We start from the raw sequence: 20,928 nt of genomic DNA, 5'->3' as shown, positions 1-20,928 counted from the left end.
TATGAAAAATCTACTGTAAATTAGCTTGAACCATTTCCACACATACAGCAACACATCATCGTCTAATTATAGAATTAAGGTGAAAACTTCATCACTGTTTCCTGCAGTATGATTCATCCGTTTTGCTAACTAGATCTTATATATTATGCTCCTAAAATCATGTGAAGCTTCTATAAAAGAAGAAAAACAAAATATAGGTTTATACATAATTTGGGTTTCTTCCTTATGTGGTGTTTTCCATCCTCAGTCAGCATTCTTGTGATAAACAAAGTAATGTTTATCAGTTCTCAGTAACTCTCAACATCTTTTCTACCCCCTCCTCCTCTTCCTCTTCTGTCTTCCTCTTCGCAGACCATGCAAGCGGCGCGATGCCCGACAGATGAGCTGTCGCTGACTAATTGTGCCGTGGTGAGCGAGAAGGATCTGCAGTCAGGACAGTGAGTATCGCCCTGCTCGTCGGTTGCGTCCATCAGTATGGGCACAAACTATCCAGTCATTTGCCCATCTATCCACACACTCATCCATCCATCCACTTCTTTCCACCCATCACTCATCCAGAAGGTCACAGTCAATAAACCAATATGAGACGGCGTGATTTGCGGTGATGGATAATCATGATTATGTTGCTAGATTTGTAAGGATGATAACGAAAGCAGCAGGATTTTGATATAAACATACACCGTGTTTACAGCTTTAAACACCAGGTATCATCAGGTTTTAGTAGAAAGACGCTGTTAGGAAGAATTTAATAAAACTGGCATTGAATACAACAAGTCCTGCAGACTAAACACTAAAATATGTTGTTTGTTATTGCCAATTTGTGTATTTGGAGTCATCATTTCCTGTGTGTCCCTTGTGTGTTTGTAAGGTATATGAGTACTGTCTAGGAAAAGCAGATTCCACCTTTAACCATGAAAGCAAACTACAATAGGAGGCAATTACAGATTGTAAACTCCTTAAATATCTATTGTAGTAAAAATGACCATTGAAAGTACCAAAAATGGGGTTTAATATTCTAGACACTTATGTCAGTGTTTTGGAGGTCCATCAAGCTTTAACTGTAAATCAAGGGTCCATGTGGGTCAAACAGAAATTCTGACTTAGCACATTCAGCCATTAAACTACACAGCAAAAGGTTTGTTTGTTGATTTCACCTTGCAGAGGTTTCCCAGTGCTCTATTATTTTTTTAATGCCAGAAAGTTTTGAGACACTATGAAACTAAAGCTTCCCCAGCCAGTACACTGCAGCATGATCAGTTTTATAACAAGTCAGATAGTATCGAGTCCCTGCTGCATCTATCTCTTTGTGTGCTGAAGCGAGAAAAGTCACTACTGAAAAGTAATAATGGGACTGAGCTGCTGACAAACAACAGGAGGTTTTCAGGAAGAATGACACATCTGAAAAGCAACAGCAGGCTTATAACAACAAACCATTGTAGTAAGTATGAAGCAAAAATTAAAAAAAAACATGCAAAAAATAAAATGTATGGTGTTACATAACATGCAGCATTTGGGTTTAATATACATTTTTATATTCATTCACATTCGTTTCCCACTAAAATGACCTGTAAGAATTTGGTAAAGTTTAGGTGTTAAGGTATTGAAGACCCCTCCACTGCAGTGATGTAATGTAATGCAGTCCAAAAGAAGCAAACAGCACACCTTTTTTTTTTTTTTTTTTTTAAAGTGGAAGCCACCTGACCGTTTAAACCACATTTTTACTGCCATGGCAACAGCAGGCTCATTATCTGTCAGTGCCATCAAGCGGTACTGCTGCTGCTGATGGCACTGCACTGCTGATGATACTCTGTTGTGCATGCTTTTTTTATTTTCTGCTAAGTATGTGCAGCATTTCATAGTCTTCTATCATATTGATCCAACAAGGTAACATGAACTTTTAAATGAATGCATTCAATAGTCTCTTATCTCTACAGACATGTGACTGTGAAGACCACACCCAACCACAAGTTTGCGTTTACAGTCAAGACCCACCACACAGTGGCACCTGGAAGCATTGCCTTCAGCCTGCCGCAGGTACACATTCACAATCACATACATACACCCACACACACACACACACACACACACACACATTGTTAATTACTAGTTATTGACTCAATGCTTAGCGTTCCTTATCTCTCTCTCTCCTTTATCTCTCTTGTAGCGAAAATGGGCCGGTCTCTCCATCGGCCAGGAGGTTGAAGGTATAATATCCCCCATTTGACTGCTGCATCTGTACAGTAATTACAATACAGCTGTAATTGAGCGTTCACTAAAGCCTGCCCCTCTTTGTTACTGTTGTTATGCATGTGAAGCCTTGTATTTTTGCCGGGCACATATGCCGTTTATAATGGTGGCTGATTTATTACTCATTATTGGAAATTCTTAGCAATTTTTAAAATTATAGTTCCCTTGATTTCAGACAGAGGTAGATAAAATAAGGTTTCTCAATTATGGCCCTCAGTATCTGTTAGAAATGAGAAACTATAGCTAGCTGAATATGCTAAACGCTAACCCAATCATTCTGTATAGGCTGACTTCTTAAACAAGAACCGAGTAGAATTATCTCAAATATGCTCAAATATATTGTGCCATAAGACTGAGGCTAAAAACGCAGGCAAAAAGTCAGCATCCTCACCAGTTGATGATCCATGTAGAAGACTTAGTTATGAAGTTGTTAGTTCATTACGATCCCCATTAGCTAACATAGAACATAGAAATAAAGAAACAGCATTGTTCTTGTATTGCTGTCCTAGTATTGGTCCTAGTATTAGCCTATGTTAGATAAGATTAGACTAAAACAGAAGTTAGAACAGAGTTTTTTTGTTTATTTAATCACCTAATCCTGTTTGGCTAATTGCTACTAGCTATAATTGTTCATAACGATAACTCAGGTAGAATAGGCTGAGGTTGATGGAGTGTAAACTTAATGTTAGCTTAAACTCAGATAGCATCCAAGATGCTACCTGATGTCACCTGGAAACCCACAAAGTAGTTTCTGTGGGTTATGATATGCTAACTCTTGGCATGGGAAGTACAGTGAAAGGTATCGGTAGGTAATAAGCTAGATAGCCAGCCATGTTATTGAATGTAGCAACAAAAATGTGTTTTTTGGTTTTGGAAAGGCATAAAATCAAAAACATCACTCTTGCTAGAGGGGGGCATGTCTTAGCGAACCATAAATTACCGATCACATTTACTACCAGTGGTGTTAACTTTAGTTGAGTTTCTGTTTATATCAATGGTTACTGTGGAAATACACTATAAAGAACTTCTAAACACTTATATTAAGAGATACATTTCTGTCCCCTCAGTGTCCAACTACAACTTTGACAAATCCAAGCAGTGCATCGGTGCCATGACAATCGAAATTGACTTCCTGCAGAAGAAGAGTACCGACTCCTCTCCCTACGACTCAGACAAGATGGCAGCAGAGTTCATCCAACAGTTCAACAACCAGGCCTTCTCTGTCACCCAGCAGGTTTATATAGTCAAATGCCTTAAAAAAATATCTATTCGCTGTCTCTCACACACACAAACGCAGAGAAATGGAGTTGCATATGCATTTGCTTTGTTGTTTGTGCTCTGTTGGTTTTTTAATCACCTTTTTGCTTCTCTCTGTCTCACAGTTAGTGTTCAGTTTTTGCGACAAGCTGTTTGGTTTGGTTGTAAAGGATATCGAAGCAATGGATGCCAGCATCCTCCAAGGAGAACCAGCCTCTGGAAAGAAACAGCAGAAGGTACTTGATTACATGCAGAGCACATGGTTGATATCGAAGTTTATCATCAAAACCAATGAAGTCAAAATTTCACTTTTTTTTTCCCATCTATGGAAATGGGTTATCTATCTTGTCTATTCAACTCCTCTATATGAGGATCTCTGTTAGCCAGAATAGTGAACAAGAATGTTAGTCAAGCTTCTCCTGGAAGCTCGTACTGTTAGTGGCCCCTTTCACTTTTGATGGGATTCTCCGTGTGACTCACTGTGGCATTTTGTTATTTGCTATTGAATTTTGTGACTCCTCTGCTCCATTCCCTCCAGTTTATAAGCCTTATGTTTTACAGAAAAGCAGAGAGAGAGGCAGCTGATCTTCAGCATGTGCCCAGTGTGGTTCTGTATCCTGTAAACTGCACTAGCATATAGTCCCCCCCTCCATTATAAAACTCTAATTAAAAACGTAATAGGGAGTCAGCTTGAAATTTAATTGCTTTAAGAAAATGTCATGGTCCGGATGGCAACTGGATTTCTGGTGCAGTCAGGCGTTGCTCATAATTAATCAGGGGACAGTGGCATTTAGCATATTACAGTAGAATACATAGGTGAACTGTATATATGTACTGTATACTGTTGGTGCTTAATGGCTTCTTGTGAATAATTAATATAAATATTAATATGTTGATACTTATACAGTATATATGCACAACTGACAACCAGTGTCAAAACAAAAGTGTCCTACCCCCTTAATTAATTGCTTTTATGAAAAATATTTATTTATGTACATTAATATGGTGGCCCCAATGGACAAAATGCCTATGAGAGCAAAAGCACAAACAGTGAGCACATGTGTTCTAAGACCAGCAATTACCCCAACATATACATCAGTGAAAACACAAACTTGACCAGAAATACAATGACAACACAAACTTCAAAACACAAAACATGTCATTTTTTAATTTGTTAACTTTGTTGTATTTGAAGTGTAATAACGTCTCTGTTTTTACTCTTGTACGTTTGCAGTGCATTTGCTCAATGTTCGCATTTTTGTGACTGTACATGTTTTGTCCTTAGGGGCCACTATATATTGACATTCTGAAATTATATACTGTACCTCTCAGCAGAAAATGCACGATGAAACAGTATTCCTGCACCGTCAACAAATCCAGGAAATAAAGTGGCCTTGTATATGCAAAAATATTTGATTAATGAGTGAGCTCTGGGTCATTGAGTGCAGAGCAGCCACAGTGATTACCAAATGTGTAAAAACAAACCAACAAAAAAAGGATATACTAATAAAACATTTTGCATTTTACAATTAATATTATATTCTGCCATCATGGCCACCTTGTACTTTAGCTAGCTTGTACTGTAGTCTAAATGTAAATATGTCCCCTTTGTACTTGGAATGCAGGCTGATTGTAACTCTTGTTTTCTTTGATAGATCGATGTTGGGCTGATGATCGGCAACAGCCAGGTGGTTTTTGAGAAAGCAGAGAGCTCTTCCCTCACACTAGTTGGTACGTTCCTTATTTTTATAATTATTATATTTCTTATAACTTTACAATATCATGACACCTCATACCTGGAACAGCCATAAGAGAAAAATAATAAGTCACTGGTCTGATATGGTCAGAAACACTCCTTGAAATGACTTTATAACCCACTACATGTGACATAGCAAGGAATTACGGATCTATTTTTTCTCAGTGGATCATCCCTTACAGTTATCAATTCTGTCCACAAGATGGCAGCAAGAAAACATTACTGTTTTACCTCACAACTGCATAATGTTCAACTCCTCTGTTTAAGGCAAAGGCCAAGACAGACTTATAGAACTTCTGGGTATATTGTGTTTTTTAATGTATTTTTAGGTTTCTTAATACTCTCCTATGTTCTTTCTCTGACCTGAGTATACAGAGATTTAACTCCCTTTTTCTAGATAGAAAAATGTTTTACAAACAGAAAAAAAGACGTAGATATCCTAACCTCAGAACCTTTTTTTAAATATTTTTTTACTCTCTCCTCATTGGCTTTGAAATACACAGTATTTCTATGGCTGTTGTGGCTAAGTAGCTCCCTTGTTGTACTTTACAGGTAAGGCAAAGACCAAGGAGGCACGACAGACAATCATCAACCCAGACTGGAACTTTGAGAAGATGGGAATTGGAGGTCTGGACAAGGAATTCTCAGACATTTTCCGCAGAGCCTTTGCTTCCCGAGTCTTCCCTACAGACATTGTGGAGCAGATGGGTAAGAAACTCCGCCCATCCTTAGTGTACTTCCACTATCCTTGTATTTGATATGAGACTATTTGACTCTCTTTATAATGAATATAATATATAATTGCAATTCAGTGACTTAAAGGGGCCATATTATACCCCTTTTTCACAAGGTAACAACAAGTTTCTTGGGGTCCTAATAAAATGTGTCTGACACGCTTTGGCCAAAATACTACATACTACTACCACAGCAGCCCCCTTGCTGCTGTGGTTCTTGGTCCTTGTAGTATCCTGTTTAAATAGCCCTGTTCAGAGGTTTAAGGTTGGTTTGAGTGCCGGTCCCACCCACCTCACCCCCTTTGTTCAGCAGGGTTTTGTCAGCTACCGTGGTAGCTGTCAAGTGTAAACCCTGAGAAACGTGGCTTCAACAAACACACCACATGCCTAACATTACTTTTACTACACAACTTTGACCACAGGATCATTTGTGTTTATTTGACTCAATCAGCCAGCAAGTAAAGTATAGTCCCCACCCAGCGTAGTGATGTTATTGAAGCTCAGCCTGAATGAACCCAAAATAAACTTAGATTTTGCTGTTATTTCAATATGATAAACGGATCAAATGGATGCCGAAAATAACATGAATAACAAACATAGTGATGCTGATTTGGAAATGTCTTAGTTTATGCTTTGTGAGATCTGTGCAAGATGCCAAGCAAACAACTTTTAAGGTGCTTGTCTTCTAAATGGAGTTCAGATCGATCAAGGCTACGATAACACTGTAGCTTCTCCATCTACACTTTAAATAACATCATCAAAAGGCATAAATACAGTAGTGATGTCATTGTTTACACACATAGATATCTAGATACTGTGTAACTTTAACTTTGTCATGATATAAAAAAAAATCCCCACTTGTATGTAAGATCTATGAATGTATTATTCACGACAGCAGCTGAGGTGGGGTGTGTCTCCGGTGATATCGTACCTCTGGCTAGGTTGAGAAGCGAGTTTGAAGACAAATCCACTTAATCCCAAAATCTTTTTTCAGCTTAGTTAAAGTCCCAGCTTGTGAGAAAAACATGGTGGACCCCAGGAAATGTAGTGGTTGGAGACTCAAACAGAGGTGTGGATGGGGGGGAGGTACAATTTCAATAAAGCCCCATGTGACATAAGCAGGGGCATCAAATCCGAATGGTTTGTTAAATCACAATAGTACAGAACAAGCAAGCCCACACTAAACTGACAGGGTTTTGTGTGTTAGTAGGCACATCAGAGACCCTAATACATATGCTCAAGCACTGAAAAAGTGAGTTTTTTTTATTATACGGCCCCTTTAAGCTTCTGGGATTTACTGTAAATTAACTTTTTTTTCAACCACCAGGTGGATGTAATTATAGTGAAAACTGTATTTTCCTATGTATCAAATATTGTGTAGTCCCTGAGGTAGCAAAATGTAATATACAGTCATACAGTCAAGGAAACAGCATCTCTTTCTCTCTCTCAGGTACGCACACAGCCATATACACTTATCACATCACACAGACAATAACACCAGGTTTTTTTCTTTGGTTTTATGAATCATTTAATCATTCTGGTTTCTTCTTCCTTTGGCTTTGAGTACATGAAAGTATATAATATAATACACAACCACAATCAAATTGTGCTCCTTTCACATCTCCTTTTCTCTGGTTATACCCTCGACTTCTTCCTTTCTTGTTTGTCATCCTTTCGCTCTATTCTCTGTTCCAGGTTGTAAGCACGTGAAGGGCATCATGCTGTTTGGACCTCCAGGATGTGGTAAAACATTGATGGCCAGACAGATTGGCAAGATGCTCAATGCCCGCGAGCCAAAGATCGTCAACGGTCCAGAGATCCTCAACAAGTACGTGGGAGAGTCTGAGGCCAACATCCGTAAACTTTTCGCCGACGCCGAGGAGGAACAGAAGAGGGTGAGACATGCTCAGTTGAACTCATCTATATGTGTGATTTTTAAAAGAACGCCACCAAATGTAACATTTTTAACACAACCCGTCTTCAGCTGGGAGCCAACAGCGGCCTCCATATCATTATCTTCGATGAGTTGGATGCCATCTGCAAGCAGAGAGGTACGGGTGCCAGCAGCACAGGGGTGCACGACACCGTGGTCAACCAGCTCCTGTCTAAGATCGACGGTGTGGAGCAACTTAACAACATCCTGGTCATCGGTAAGCAGCATCAGAGCATAGTGATTCACCAAATGTATTTACCTCATACCACCGCCTTTATGATATGTCATTTATAAAATACTACTATTCTAGTCTGTTAATACTATTGCATTTATGAACACCTTTTACTCTATATAAGTTCAGTTTCTTCTTTCTATAATTGTACACATCTGCAGATACATCATGTGCAGATGCGTGTGCATGTAACAAATTCTTATCATTCTCTCCATTATGTATTTTTTCTTTTTCTGTTCAGGTATGACCAACAGGCCCGACTTGATAGATGATGCCCTCATGAGGCCTGGCAGGTTTGAGGTCAAAATGGAAATTGGTAAGTGTTATAAGACTCTCTCTCTCTTTTTTCTTTAACTCCCCCCTATTTCTAACACGTTTCTTTCTTCTATCAACTTGACATTCAAGTAAAGAGTTTCCAGAACTCCTCATGCCTATCCATCACTTTTAAAAGCTGCCGTGGCAGATTTACCACTTGAAATTCTTAGCCATTTTTTGAAACACTGGGTTATTGATTTCAGAGACAGAAGTAGATTGAAGCAGGCTTTCTTCTAACCGACACATGTTGAGTTCCCTGGCTGAAAAACATCACTGACAGATCTTATCTGCCGTGGCTAGGTAGCTTAAATAACCTTCATGTAATGTTTGCTTCATTGGTTACAAATGTCTCCAGCTGACTTTTTATTATTGCCAGCTGACTGGTTTTTAAAGAGTGAGGTTAAAGGTCAGCTTCCTCACCAATTCATGGTCTATTACACCCATTCATAAAGAAAGCACTGTTATTGTATTCCAGTGTAGAGCTAGTTTAGTTACGCCTAAAATGACATGTACTGTATGTCAAGTACAAATGTAAAATCAAACTGTTATTTTGCTTTAACGTAAACTAGCAAGTTGTGGTGTAAATGTCCAAAAATCCCAAAAATCCAAAAAAGGGTCTCTAATGTTAACTTAAACTCTGGCAGCGTCCAGGACAAGCTTCTATACAGAGTAGAAATTCTACAAAGGCTGTTGTTGTTGTTGTTGTTTTTTTTTTTTTTTAACAGAACCTGTAACCTCAGAAATTAACATAGTTAACCAGATAAGCTAACGTTTACAGATTAATGTAGAGAAGAAACTTGTTTGGCCCATTCCTTACACTTTTGCTCTTGTGTTTTTGGTTTCAGAAAGTTAAAAAAAAAAAAACCCCACACTCCCTTCAAATGCTCAGCTTTCTTATAGATCCTCCGTACACATGGTTTCAACATGTGGAGAAATCCAAAGCTTGACAGGCTTATGACTGGATAGTCGCTCTAGAAAGGAAGGGGGTTTGTCAACTGCCAATTTAAATAGGCTGCCAAAAAGACAGCGGAGACGTAATAAATATAACTCAAAAATTCTTACATGTCCTCCCAAAATAGGAGCTGTGCAAACTCTCCTTGATGTAACTTTTCAAGTACTTTTCAAGTAGAATATATAAAGTGCTTGTCAGAAAGCAAAGCATGCTTTCATTTTGGAGTTTCTTTGTTCTTCTATATAGCGTAGTAGTTTTAAAGTCTAGTTTATTCATTTCATGTAAAGTATATATCTATACTTTTGTATGTATTGATGGCATTGATGTAAAAACAGCAGGGAGTTCACTTGAATTAAGTGTTTGTGAATCTCTCCTTCCTTGACCCCACCACACTTTCCATACCATCGTTCTTTTGTCCATCGCTAACTCGCCGTCTAACCTCCAGGTCTCCCTGATGAGAAGGGTCGTGTCCAGATCCTGACCATCCACACCAACAAGATGCGAGGCTTCAACCTGCTCCATGGCGACGTCAACATCCCAGAACTGGCTGCCGAGACCAAGAACTACAGCGGTGCTGAGCTCGAGGGTCTGGTCAGGGCCGCGCAGTCCACCGCCATGAACCGACACATCAAGGTTACTTGGCGCTCACTAATATGCAAAGCTTGCTTCAGGGATAGGTGGTTACATTAGCTATTTGCAGTAGGCTGATAGCGGGAGTTTTCATTGTGTAGACTACAAAGGCTAGGTTACAAACTAGGGGTGTCACGATATAGCGGTTTTGATGATAATTGTAACACTCCTATCTTTGATATCATGGTAATAATACACATATGATAATACTGTGTAAATGTATCATGTGCCTCCTAGATCATTTCAATTTCTTTCCACTTTTGTTTTATAAATATTAATGCAATAATGATTATTGCACCATTATTTGATATTGTAGTAATGCTGTAAATGTGTATTCTTTTCCAGGCCACATCTACAGTTGAGGTGGACATGGAGAGGGCAGAGAAGCTGCAGGTCACTAGAGCCGACTTCATGGGATCCCTCAACAATGACATTAAACCAGTATGTACCAGATCTTATTGAAACCCATGCTCCTGACTGCACAATACAGTATAATCATGTAATATGACAAAAGCAATCCCCACCCCTAACATGCCCTCTTGTTTTTCCCAGGCATTTGGCACAAACCAAGAGGATTACTCGAGCTACGTCATGAACGGCATCATCAAATGGGGTGACCCTGTCACCCATGTCCTGGATGACGGGGAGCTACTGGTGAACCAGACCAAGAACAGCGATCGCACACCACTGGTGGCAGTGTTACTGGAAGGTGAGATATCCAGAACACACACAAACAGAATGTACAACTGTTTGGCTCAGTGTAGTGTGTGTTATTAAAACTAAAACGAATAAAATAAACCATTTAGAGCAATAAAAGAGTGAAATTAGTTAGAAAATAAATGTTGATATTGTAGCCTGGAGTGAAATATACACAGCCAAGAAATGGCAATACATTTCCTGGGTTTCCCTAGACCTCTCAAAGGTGTTATATTCCAAAAGAAACTGATGAACTAAGCATCACATTTCATTGAAATGAAGAAAAATGCATCAAATAAAAGGCATTCAAAAGCTCAGTTTTATTTCAAGACATAAAAGACACACCCCAGCTATTACCCTAGTGAATAGCTACAAAGATACATACGCAGACTATAAATTGTGTACCTCCTCTCCACACACACACCTCCAGGCCCACCCCACAGTGGAAAGACGGCTTTGGCAGCTAAGATTGCAGAGGACTCACAGTTCCCCTTCATTAAGATCTGCTCTCCAGACAAGATGATTGGAAGCTCAGAGATCTCTAAGTGCCAGGCAATCAAAAAGGTAAGTGCTGCTGTGGTGTTTTAACCCTCACTATGTGTACACAAACAACTCTAATGGCACATTTGCATTTAGAGTTATGGCTTATGACACAGTTTGATCTGTATAATTCTGCCTGTCCTTCCTATGTCCATCTCTTCATTCATCCTTCCTTCAATCACTCTACTTCAGGTCTTTGATGACGCTTATAAGTCCCAGCTCAGCTGTGTGGTGGTGGATGACATTGAGCGTCTCCTGGACTACGTCCCCATAGGCCCTCGTTTCTCCAACCTGGTACTTCAGGCTCTACTGGTGCTGCTGAAAAAACCTCCACCCAAGGTCAGAGTTCATCTGTAAACTGTATTACTGTATATACGTTCTTCATTTATACAAATTCACATTTTAGACAAAGCAAACTGATTCAAACTTGTCATCATAAATGAAGAGTTATGTTTTATATGTTTCTTATTCTTAACATATTCCATGAAAGGACCAAAACCAACATTGAATCGATCTATACACAAATATATATATAATATATTTTATAGAGCATATTGAATATTTCAACGTGATACTACTTTATACTTCCACTCCACTACATTTCAGAGGAAAATATTATGCTTTCTACTTCACTACATAGTTAGTGACTTTTCAGTGTGTATTGCTTTTCAGTGCAGCGTCAGGCTCACATTTCAGATGACTATGAGTTGTTAACAGCTCCACCAAATTTTTCCCCTCTAAACTTCTCACATGGTTTCATTTCAATGAATGTTCAAATGATCCAATATTTCAGCAAAAATCACAGATTAGAGAAAAAGTCCAAAAACTGAAGACAGACTTGTGTATCAAAATTTCGTTTTTTTCTTCTTTTCCACTTCCATTAATCTCACAACCCCTCAGATTTATTTGGAGGGGCCCCACCCCTACGTTGTGAACCACTGGACTAAACTAGCTAACTGTATATAAAGTAGTGTAAACTAGCTCCACCTCCAGCAGCTACAACAGTAACATGCTGCTCTAACACTGATGCTTCACTATTAATAATGTAATGATGTCATATATAAAAATATATATCACAATTTAAGAAAGTTGCTTCTTAATCAGATCGACAAATGCTTGAGGAGTAGATTTCTCTCAGAATAACCTGCCCAAGAGCCTCAAGGTGTCATGTGTTTGAGCCTGAAAATCAGTCTATATTATTCAGTATTCAATCTTTAAACTCATGAGCAGACCAAACAAATCTCATGAAATGATTGTGGCACAAATGAGCAAAGGTCTTATGTACATTTTGTAAAATAAAAATGAGCAATTTGTTCCTCCCACAGGGTCGGAAGCTGCTCATCATCGGCACCACCAGCAGGAAAGACGTTCTGCAGGAGATGGAGATGCTGGACGCCTTCAGCACTACCATCCACATTCCCAACATCTCTACTGGGGAGCAGCTTGTTGACGCCTTAGAGGTATTAAACCACACACACACACACACACACACACACACACACACACACACACACACACACACACACACACACACACACACACACACACACACACACACACACACACACACATGTTCACAATTATAGGAATAAAGATGAGCCTGGTTGTGCGCTCACACAAGGACACACGGATGAATGTGGTGAATTAAACATGACCATCCCCCATCCTTTAGAGTGCACATTCATGCACACACTGCATTGAAATTTACGACTTCATAACCTTGGTATGCTTATGTAAAAAAAACATTTCCATTTATTAAACTGAAGGCATAAAGGCAAAGAAATCAAGTGGCTTAAAGATTACTGGCTTTCCGAGGCCTTCTTTTTTTTTTTTTGGTTGGTTTTAGGTCGGAGGTTTTGAAGGTACCATTGTCAATCTCCACCTCTCTGTCTGCTTTGTTGTCTCTGTAGCTTCTGGGGGGCTTCACAGATAAAGAGCGGGCCAGCATCGCACACCAGCTCAAAGGAAAGCGAGTCTGGATCGGCATCAAGAAACTGCTCGTGCTCATCGAGATGTCGCTGCAGGTACGGGAGACTCATCAAAGCAGTGATGATAGTAAAAAACATTGTACTGGTACATACAAGCTAACTGGTGGCAGGACTCAGTATAGCCAGATGTACAATATTTATCAAATTTGTATGATCATTTTGTGCTCTCTACGATGTACAATCAATAATGCCAAAAGTCCCATAATGTAAGATCATTTAATCATTTTGTGACACTTAGTATTAATAGTTGTAATCAGTCTAGAGGCTATTTCATTTTAATTCATCTCCTGACACAATCAAGATAGTAAAATATGCATCCTACATCTGTGGATCAATCATACTTCTTGTGATGACGAATGTTGCATTAAGCCTATTTGCCTATTTGAAGATTGCACAACAATGGGCTATGAGGATATTATATATTGGTTTATTGAACAGCTATGCTTTTTTTCCCGATGTTTTGATATTTTTATTTGAGCAACTCCCGAAAGACTACCCCTTTCCCGAAAGACTACCTCTTTCCCCTTTCCAAGACCTTTCATGTTTTCTGAAATTACACATTTAAACACATTTATTTGTTCTTTTGGTTATGACTAGTGTACGATAGTTTTGCTCAAAATACGATTATTTTAAAACTCTGGTACGATACTTTAACATTTTCCATGTGGCAACGCTGGCTAGATTATAACTTGGCCAGGAGCTGTAACACCCTTTCGTTACATAGCAGTTGCCAGGCAACATCCGGAAACTGCTGGAAGTTACTGCTTTACATAACCTATTTTTTTTTTCACTTCAACACTGCTTTTAAGGTGCTGTTCTGGCCAATTGTGTTAACTTAAGTCAGAGCCAGGCTTGCTGTTCAGTCTCTGTTCAAACCAGTTACCACAAATATGAGAATGGTAATCGATCTTCTCATCGAATTCTTGCCAAGAAAGGCAATATCTCCCAAAATGTCAAACTATATCTTTTGTGGTCATTAATAATAGCACCAGCTGTTGTTGCTAGGTGATTTGAGATTTGAGATATGACTGCAAGGACTCATATTGACTTTTATCTGCTTGTACCACTATTCCTTTTTTTGACTGTTCAGTTTCTCCGTCTTCTTTCTTTCTTGTCTCTAGATGGACGCGGATTACAGAGTGACCAAGTTCCTGTCTCTGCTCAGAGACGAGGGGGCGTGAGTACACCGCTTTGCACCAATAACATGAACTTTTATTTGATTGTCAGCAGCCTCCATCATCATCAACCTACTACTACCATTATCGGGGCAGCTTATTTTCTTTGACCATAAGTGCTCCCATTATTTGTGTGCATAGGTCAGTGAGGTGTTATTTCCATCAACATCATTGACAGAATACACTTGGAACAAATGTCAGTAATATCACATAAGAATACATATTGATTTTGAAGACTCCATTCTTGTATTTCCACATGCTACACACAGAATAGCTCTTGCCCTAACAGTGCAGAGAAAGGCTAACAATCAGTGACATCTCCTCACCAGCTTATGACATTAACAGCTTTATTTTCACCATAATCACCAGGTTGAATGAAGGCGATCAAATCCGAATTTAAGCGGTTGGTTGCTCTCACTGTGAACTGGTAAGGTCAACAACAAAGTGATGAGGCTAGTGCCATTTAGATTAGCATTTAATTTCCATGCTACTGTAGAATTGTGATTGCATTAGCAGCTTCGATCACACAATTTTTACTGTGTTTTAGTGTGTTTTGCATTTCACATGTAAAATATTAGCACATACTTTTCATATGTCTAACTCATGTCAAAGCTTAAAGCGAGACTATGTCAATTTTACTGAAAAGTTGCCACTGTGGTCATAAGTATATGATGATTCTAAATGCTAATAAAAAAAATGTAACAACAGTGCACAAAAAGATAAGTAATACTCAGTTAAACAGTAACATCTACCTGAATTTTGATAACATTCGCTAACATTTCCCACCATGGTCCACGGGCTGTATATCAGACCGAGGTTGTATGGAAAAACAACTGTGATTAAATAGCCTCGCTTTAATTTGCACTTGCCCTTTTATCTTCACAGCCCTTTCATTAATGGAACTGATTTTTCTATGGAGTTGTGATGTTTTATTCACTCTATACTCTATACAGGATACAGTATATAATATTATCCTGGCTTCCTTTTACTCTCACCATTCTTAATGTCATGCAAGCTTTGAATTTTTACTCCCCTTCATCTTTATTTCACCTTTCCATGCAATCTTATAGCATTACAGTATAGTTAATGTGCATTCGTTTCTGGACATTAATTATTCTATTTGATGTTAAGATTTTGTGTGTCTGTGTGTGCGTGCGTGCGTGCGTGCGTGCGTGTGTGTGTGTGTGTGTGTGTGTGTGTGTGTGTGTGTGTGTGTGTGTGTGCATATTTTAGGTTGTATAGCTTAATTGTAATTCTCAATCCTGGTGCTGGAGTAGCTCAGGCCTTTAGGTGAAGTTGCACCCGCTGTTCATAAATCCAAAATGAGTTACGAACACATTACTGACTGCAAACTAAAAAGATAATAGCTATGACCAATGTTTACGCCCAATAATACACCCTGTTTCATACCTAAATGAGCTTACTGACATAGCTAATGTTAGCTTGCTCATATATATATGACACATTTAGACTTAAGAGTAAAGCAGGTTCTATGAAGTATGGACAACATATCTGACCTGAGGCTTTAATAAAGCTATTTAATATCAATGTAAAGTGGTGAGATTTTAAATAACATTTCACAAACATCATTTAAAAAATACACCATAGTACAAAATGTTATGCTAATAATGTCAGAATAAAGGAATGTAGCATCTATCACCTTGGCACAATCAGATATTTCAAACTCATTATAGACTGTTATTTCCCTATGCATGTACACATACAAACATATATTAAATAGAACATGTACAAAGAGTTTAGCTTAATATAGTATATTGCTACAAATTCTGGAAGTTATGTTACAGCTTGTGACACTACAGTGTTGACAAAGCTAATTGCTTTAAATTGGGCAATGCTACAATTGTTTCCTAGCAACTGATTTATGAATTAATTAACAAATTAAAAGAATGTCTTTACCAGCCAAGACATTCTTTGTGTTTTAGTGGTGCAACTTGCTTTAATAAATGACTTGTTTGACAGTAGATTGTTTAAGAGCTTAGGACACAAACTTTGCAATGGATTTCTGAATAGCTGTTGCAACCCAATGCAGGTCATCTCTGACTGGATGTCTGGGCTAAAAGCCAGCAGGGTTAAAAGTCAGTCTGACCTCCTGACCTCACAAAACTAAGTCTGCAGTATTACCAAGAGGACCAATTGGTGATGCATTCGTGTCTTGGGTCTCTTCTTGTTTTATAGCCCGTTAAATCCTGCTCTTCGTTTATTGTGTCGCTCAAGACACCGGCCAGCGTCGTGCTGGTGTTGTGTGAGTACACTGGAGTACGTTGGGGGTTGCTAAAACAGGGCCCCTCTAACATAGGAAGGTTTTTTAGAGGGGAGGGAAGTGATGCAACACAACCCACAGAAAACTAAAACCACTCTTATCTTCTCCTTTGTCTAGTGACCGCAGCTTCTACGAGTAGAGAGGCTCGCCGAACAAAACATGCATCTCGCCATCAACAAGCCACCTGTGGGACGAAATGAGGAAGAAGAAGAAGAGATGTTCATATCCGTCAACCCATTGACCACTCCATCTGTCTACCTGTCTTAATACATACCTGGTCAAAAAGAGGAACTCAAGTCCTCTTATCTCAGCATGTTTCTGTGGGGCAATATCACTGTCCTCCTATTCATCGTCAACCACTACACCTACTGACATATCAGCACACTACTATTGGAAGTTGTACTGTTATAAATCTGTTACCTGTAAAGATATTGAAATAGATGATTGTAAAAAAAAAGTGCTGTTTTGTGCATCGTGCGTAAAAACGACAAAAAAAAAGAAGAGAAGAGCCATGTATGTTTTTAGCTTTCGAGTATAGTATTTGTTGTATTTGTTGCTTATCGTCCTACTAAAGGTAGTTATTGTCAGTATGATATGTATCCTCACAAACACAAGCAGCAGTACAAACTTGAATACATCCAAAAACTCCCAAAGCTATTTGAATATTTACAGGCTTTAGTGATGTAGTGGCTGTAAAAAAAAAGAATACAAGCTTTTCCATGTGTAAATGTAAACCCTTTAAATATACAGTATGTACTTCATGTTCTGTAAATAATATATATAGACAAAATACAGTATATCATGAGAATGATTTAAGTGATCTGTCTCAATTCTATTTCATACTATATCAGTATGATTCTTCTTCCCTATTGATCTGGAGATGTTGACTTTACCAGGTTCCTGTAATAGTGAAAGTAAATGTTGGATTGTTGGCCTGTCTGTCTGCGTTGCGTACAGTACAGTTCAGTTCAGTCGAGCTAGTGTAGCTATGGCATAACCAGTGTTTAAAATTTTAAAAAAACAACATTCTGCACTTTTAACATGGATACGACTCAAAAAAAGAAATACATTTAAAAAAAAAAACAACCTTAAGTACTTATCTCGGCGGTCCGTCGTGGGAACTTGTGTCTGCTCATGTGCATGTGTGAGGAACTTAACGCTGCATGTGTCAAGTACGCGTGAGCCCCGTTTGAGCGTGCGGTGGCAGAATGTGAGCATGCGTGTGTGTGTGCGTTTAAGTGTGTGTGTGCATCTGAATCCAGGTTTAGACAGTAAATCGGTGGTTAATTTGTGGGTTTGTTTTTTTTTCTTTTTCATGCCATGTGTTTAGTGCTTATCGTCCAAAGTTCTCGTTCTGTTTCTGCGTGTGTAAATATATATATCTAAATGCAGATGTATTATTGCAATAAAAAGCACAGATGCACAGGAAAAAAAAGAAACTTCTGCTTGCCTGGTCTTATTTAATTATTGAATATTGGTGAATAGATAGATTGGAGTACCACAGCAATACCATTATGTAAACATACTCCATTAGAGGTTCATTACTTAACCTCATAAGCATCACCAGGAAAATGCATCCAAAGTATCAAAAGTAAATCCACTACAAAATGACCCTTCTTAGAGTGTTATATTAAGACTTTTGGAGTGCTATTCATGCATTAGAACATATGTAGCTTTGTAATATTGTAGCTGAGGTGGCGCTAACTTTATGTTTGGTAGTTAAATCTTGCAACACATTTTATGAACTGTCTTATGTGTAATATAAATGCAGAATATAGTGGACTATAAGTATGAAGAAGCATAAATGGAAATACTATGTACAAATACCTTATGCCTAGCTTGGAGCTACTATTAAGTAAGATAAAGTAAAACATATTGTGGCGATGCATGGATTATAAATCATACTATGTTGGACACAATCATACACTATAAAGATGAAGCTTCCAACTCTAACTTTGTATTTTATTGTACAAAAGGTTGGCAATATTTGACAATCTGGTCTTTCCCCGAAAAATTACATGTATTAGTTTATTTATATTGTCTCTAGTGTAAATAAGGTATATAAGGTGGTACATTTCTGCATATGAAGAAGGCAAGGACAAGGGAATCAAAAAAAGCGAGGTGTCATTTTCCAAATAGAACAAAACAATCCACAAAAATCTAAAATGATATCAGATAACTGTAATGAATGTTCTTTAATCAGTACTAACAGAAAATCAGAAATGAGACATTGGTGATCTTGATGATTGGTTGTAAAATCAATGGTCAAACTTGTTCATATTTCATCATGGTTATTGCCAGTGACTGATTTTATATCCAGATCCAGACTATGTGAATTTGGAAGTTCATATATTCACATATATATTAACATTCATATATTCACAAAAACCCAGAGGCATAGTCAAGATTGCGTTCTTTCTCCATTGTACCTCCATGGTGCCATAATCCATTTTACAATTATATCTTAGCCCTGCGTTAACACAAAACCCTGTTACACAAAGCCTGGGGTTATACCTCTAAGTTATTAAGTAAATGCTTGAAGACAGTGCCTGGGGTTACTTTCCTCAGACGACTCATGGTATTTGTCTTGTTCACATTTAACTGCACAATGACCTGTCCATTGCTTTTGTATTTGCTTGATGCACCTTAATGATCTCCAACCAATGTTTTGGAAGAAGTTGTGCATAAGGTTAGACCTTGGGATAAATTGTAGTAGAGTCAGTGACAGAAAATCATTAAGTACCGCTAGTAACATTGGCTTCTTTAGTGTATTTTTTCTTTTAAGTTTACTTCATTTTAGTAAAATTGTGAACACAAGACTTTTATTTGTAATGGAATAATGTTTAATTACGACATTTACTTATTGATATGAATACCTCTTCCCAAATTGCTCAGCATATGATAAACTCACATCATATGACACATTTTCTATACAGTGAACTACCTAAGATTTATAGTACTACTGCTACTTTAAGCCATATAGTTGTTTGATGTGCCACCACATCATTTATTCTGCTTAGAGGTCAAAGTATAAAAGGATCCACATTGCATTATTTTACTTTTAATACAAGTGGATGTCGACTCTGAGTCCAACTGAATTAAAACTGCAAAATTATCTCTGCTACAGCAGATATATCTGCTCTGTGAATTACATGTTCTGTGTTCTCCCTTGGTACATTTTTTGTATTAATGATGGCCCCACTTAGCTTTGCATTAATTCATACGTGTATTGTTAACACATAATACCCTCCAGCTGCTGAGAGAGAAATGGAACATTTTTTATATTTCCCAAATACGTTTCTTTCTTGCCCCTCTGAAAGTGTTCCAGGCACATCCAGCTGGTAGGAGACCCCAGGGGAAGACCCACAATAGCTGGCGGTACTACATATCTCTCCTGACCTGGAAATGCCTTGGGATCCCCCAGGAGGAGTTGGAGGGTGTTTTTGGGTTAAATGATGTCTGAGTTTCCTTACCCTGTCTGATGCAAATGGTTGGATGGACGGATGGCTGGATGGCTGGATGGACGGATGGACGGATGGACGGATGAATGGATGAACAGATGGACAAATGGATGGATGGATTGATAATGTACAAAAAAATTCTCAGAAAAATGAATTTAAAACAAAGTATGTACTCCATATGAAGAATGTCCTCTTTAAGAGTATTATTACGGTCCATGTAAATTACTACTGGATGATCATTATTGATTAAGCAATATATTAATGTTGTACTACACTGATGTAAATGTATAACAATGACATTTCCCCCCCTTTTGTCTCCAAATGAACCTACTATCTACAGCTGTCAGATAGGCTAGTGAATAAAAGTAGGTCTATATTTCTACTTTTAGAAATGTTGGAATGTACAAAATTTAGCCTACTTAAATTACAATTGCTTACTCTCCACCATTGTAAAGAATTGAAATACCTTTATTTCACCAAAATATACTCCTACTAGCAGTCATTTTGCTTTAGGGGGGTTACTGACTGAAAACGGGTGACATTACCCTTTAATCCTACAAACTCCAAGGATTATGTAACCTTCCCGGCAGTTCTCCTCTCCCGCCCGTAGAGGGCGGTACGGAGACTGGTGATGAATCATCCACAGCGGCGGCAGCTCCGCTCCTCCTCCTGACCCGCATTCACCCGTACTGTACAGGCAGGGGGGAGGACCGAGCACAGAAAGCTAATAG

The 20,928-nt window shown here is 38.4% G+C and overlaps 1 protein-coding gene across 1 annotated transcript; it reads left to right on the top strand.

Annotated features, from left to right (window-relative positions):
• The first annotated feature begins 348 nt into the window (after window positions 1-348).
• On the top strand, window positions 349-14,855 carry nsfa (N-ethylmaleimide-sensitive factor a). The gene is made up of 19 exons (XM_062439413.1): window positions 349-437; window positions 1,935-2,034; window positions 2,165-2,204; window positions 3,315-3,481; window positions 3,630-3,740; window positions 5,160-5,235; window positions 5,813-5,968; window positions 7,690-7,889; window positions 7,979-8,144; window positions 8,401-8,475; window positions 9,872-10,059; window positions 10,402-10,497; window positions 10,609-10,765; window positions 11,183-11,316; window positions 11,485-11,631; window positions 12,618-12,752; window positions 13,203-13,316; window positions 14,402-14,457; window positions 14,825-14,855. Exons 1-19 carry the CDS (start codon window positions 355-357, stop codon window positions 14,853-14,855), a joined length of 2,232 nt encoding a protein of 743 aa, XP_062295397.1. The 5' UTR covers window positions 349-354.
• Window positions 14,856-20,928: the final 6,073 nt, after the last annotated feature.

Source organism: Scomber scombrus, chromosome 18, assembly GCF_963691925.1.
Source record: "Scomber scombrus chromosome 18, fScoSco1.1, whole genome shotgun sequence".
Taxonomy (NCBI): Eukaryota; Metazoa; Chordata; class Actinopteri; order Scombriformes; family Scombridae; genus Scomber; species Scomber scombrus.
Note: the sequence above shows the minus strand (reverse complement) of the source record. Positions and strands in the feature narration are given on the sequence as shown.

What these genes read in the sequence shown, in the direction of transcription:
- nsfa (XM_062439413.1), top strand. Translation starts at nt 355, where the DNA reads ATGCAAGCGGCGCGATGCCCGACAGATGAGCTGTCGCTGACTAATTGT. An exon ending in CCTTCTCTGTCACCCAGCAG is followed by an intron (nt 3,482 to 3,629) that starts GTTTATATAGTC and finishes TCTGTCTCACAG; the next exon opens with TTAGTGTTCAGTTTTTGCGA. An exon ending in CCGAGGAGGAACAGAAGAGG is followed by an intron (nt 7,890 to 7,978) that starts GTGAGACATGCT and finishes ACCCGTCTTCAG; the next exon opens with CTGGGAGCCAACAGCGGCCT.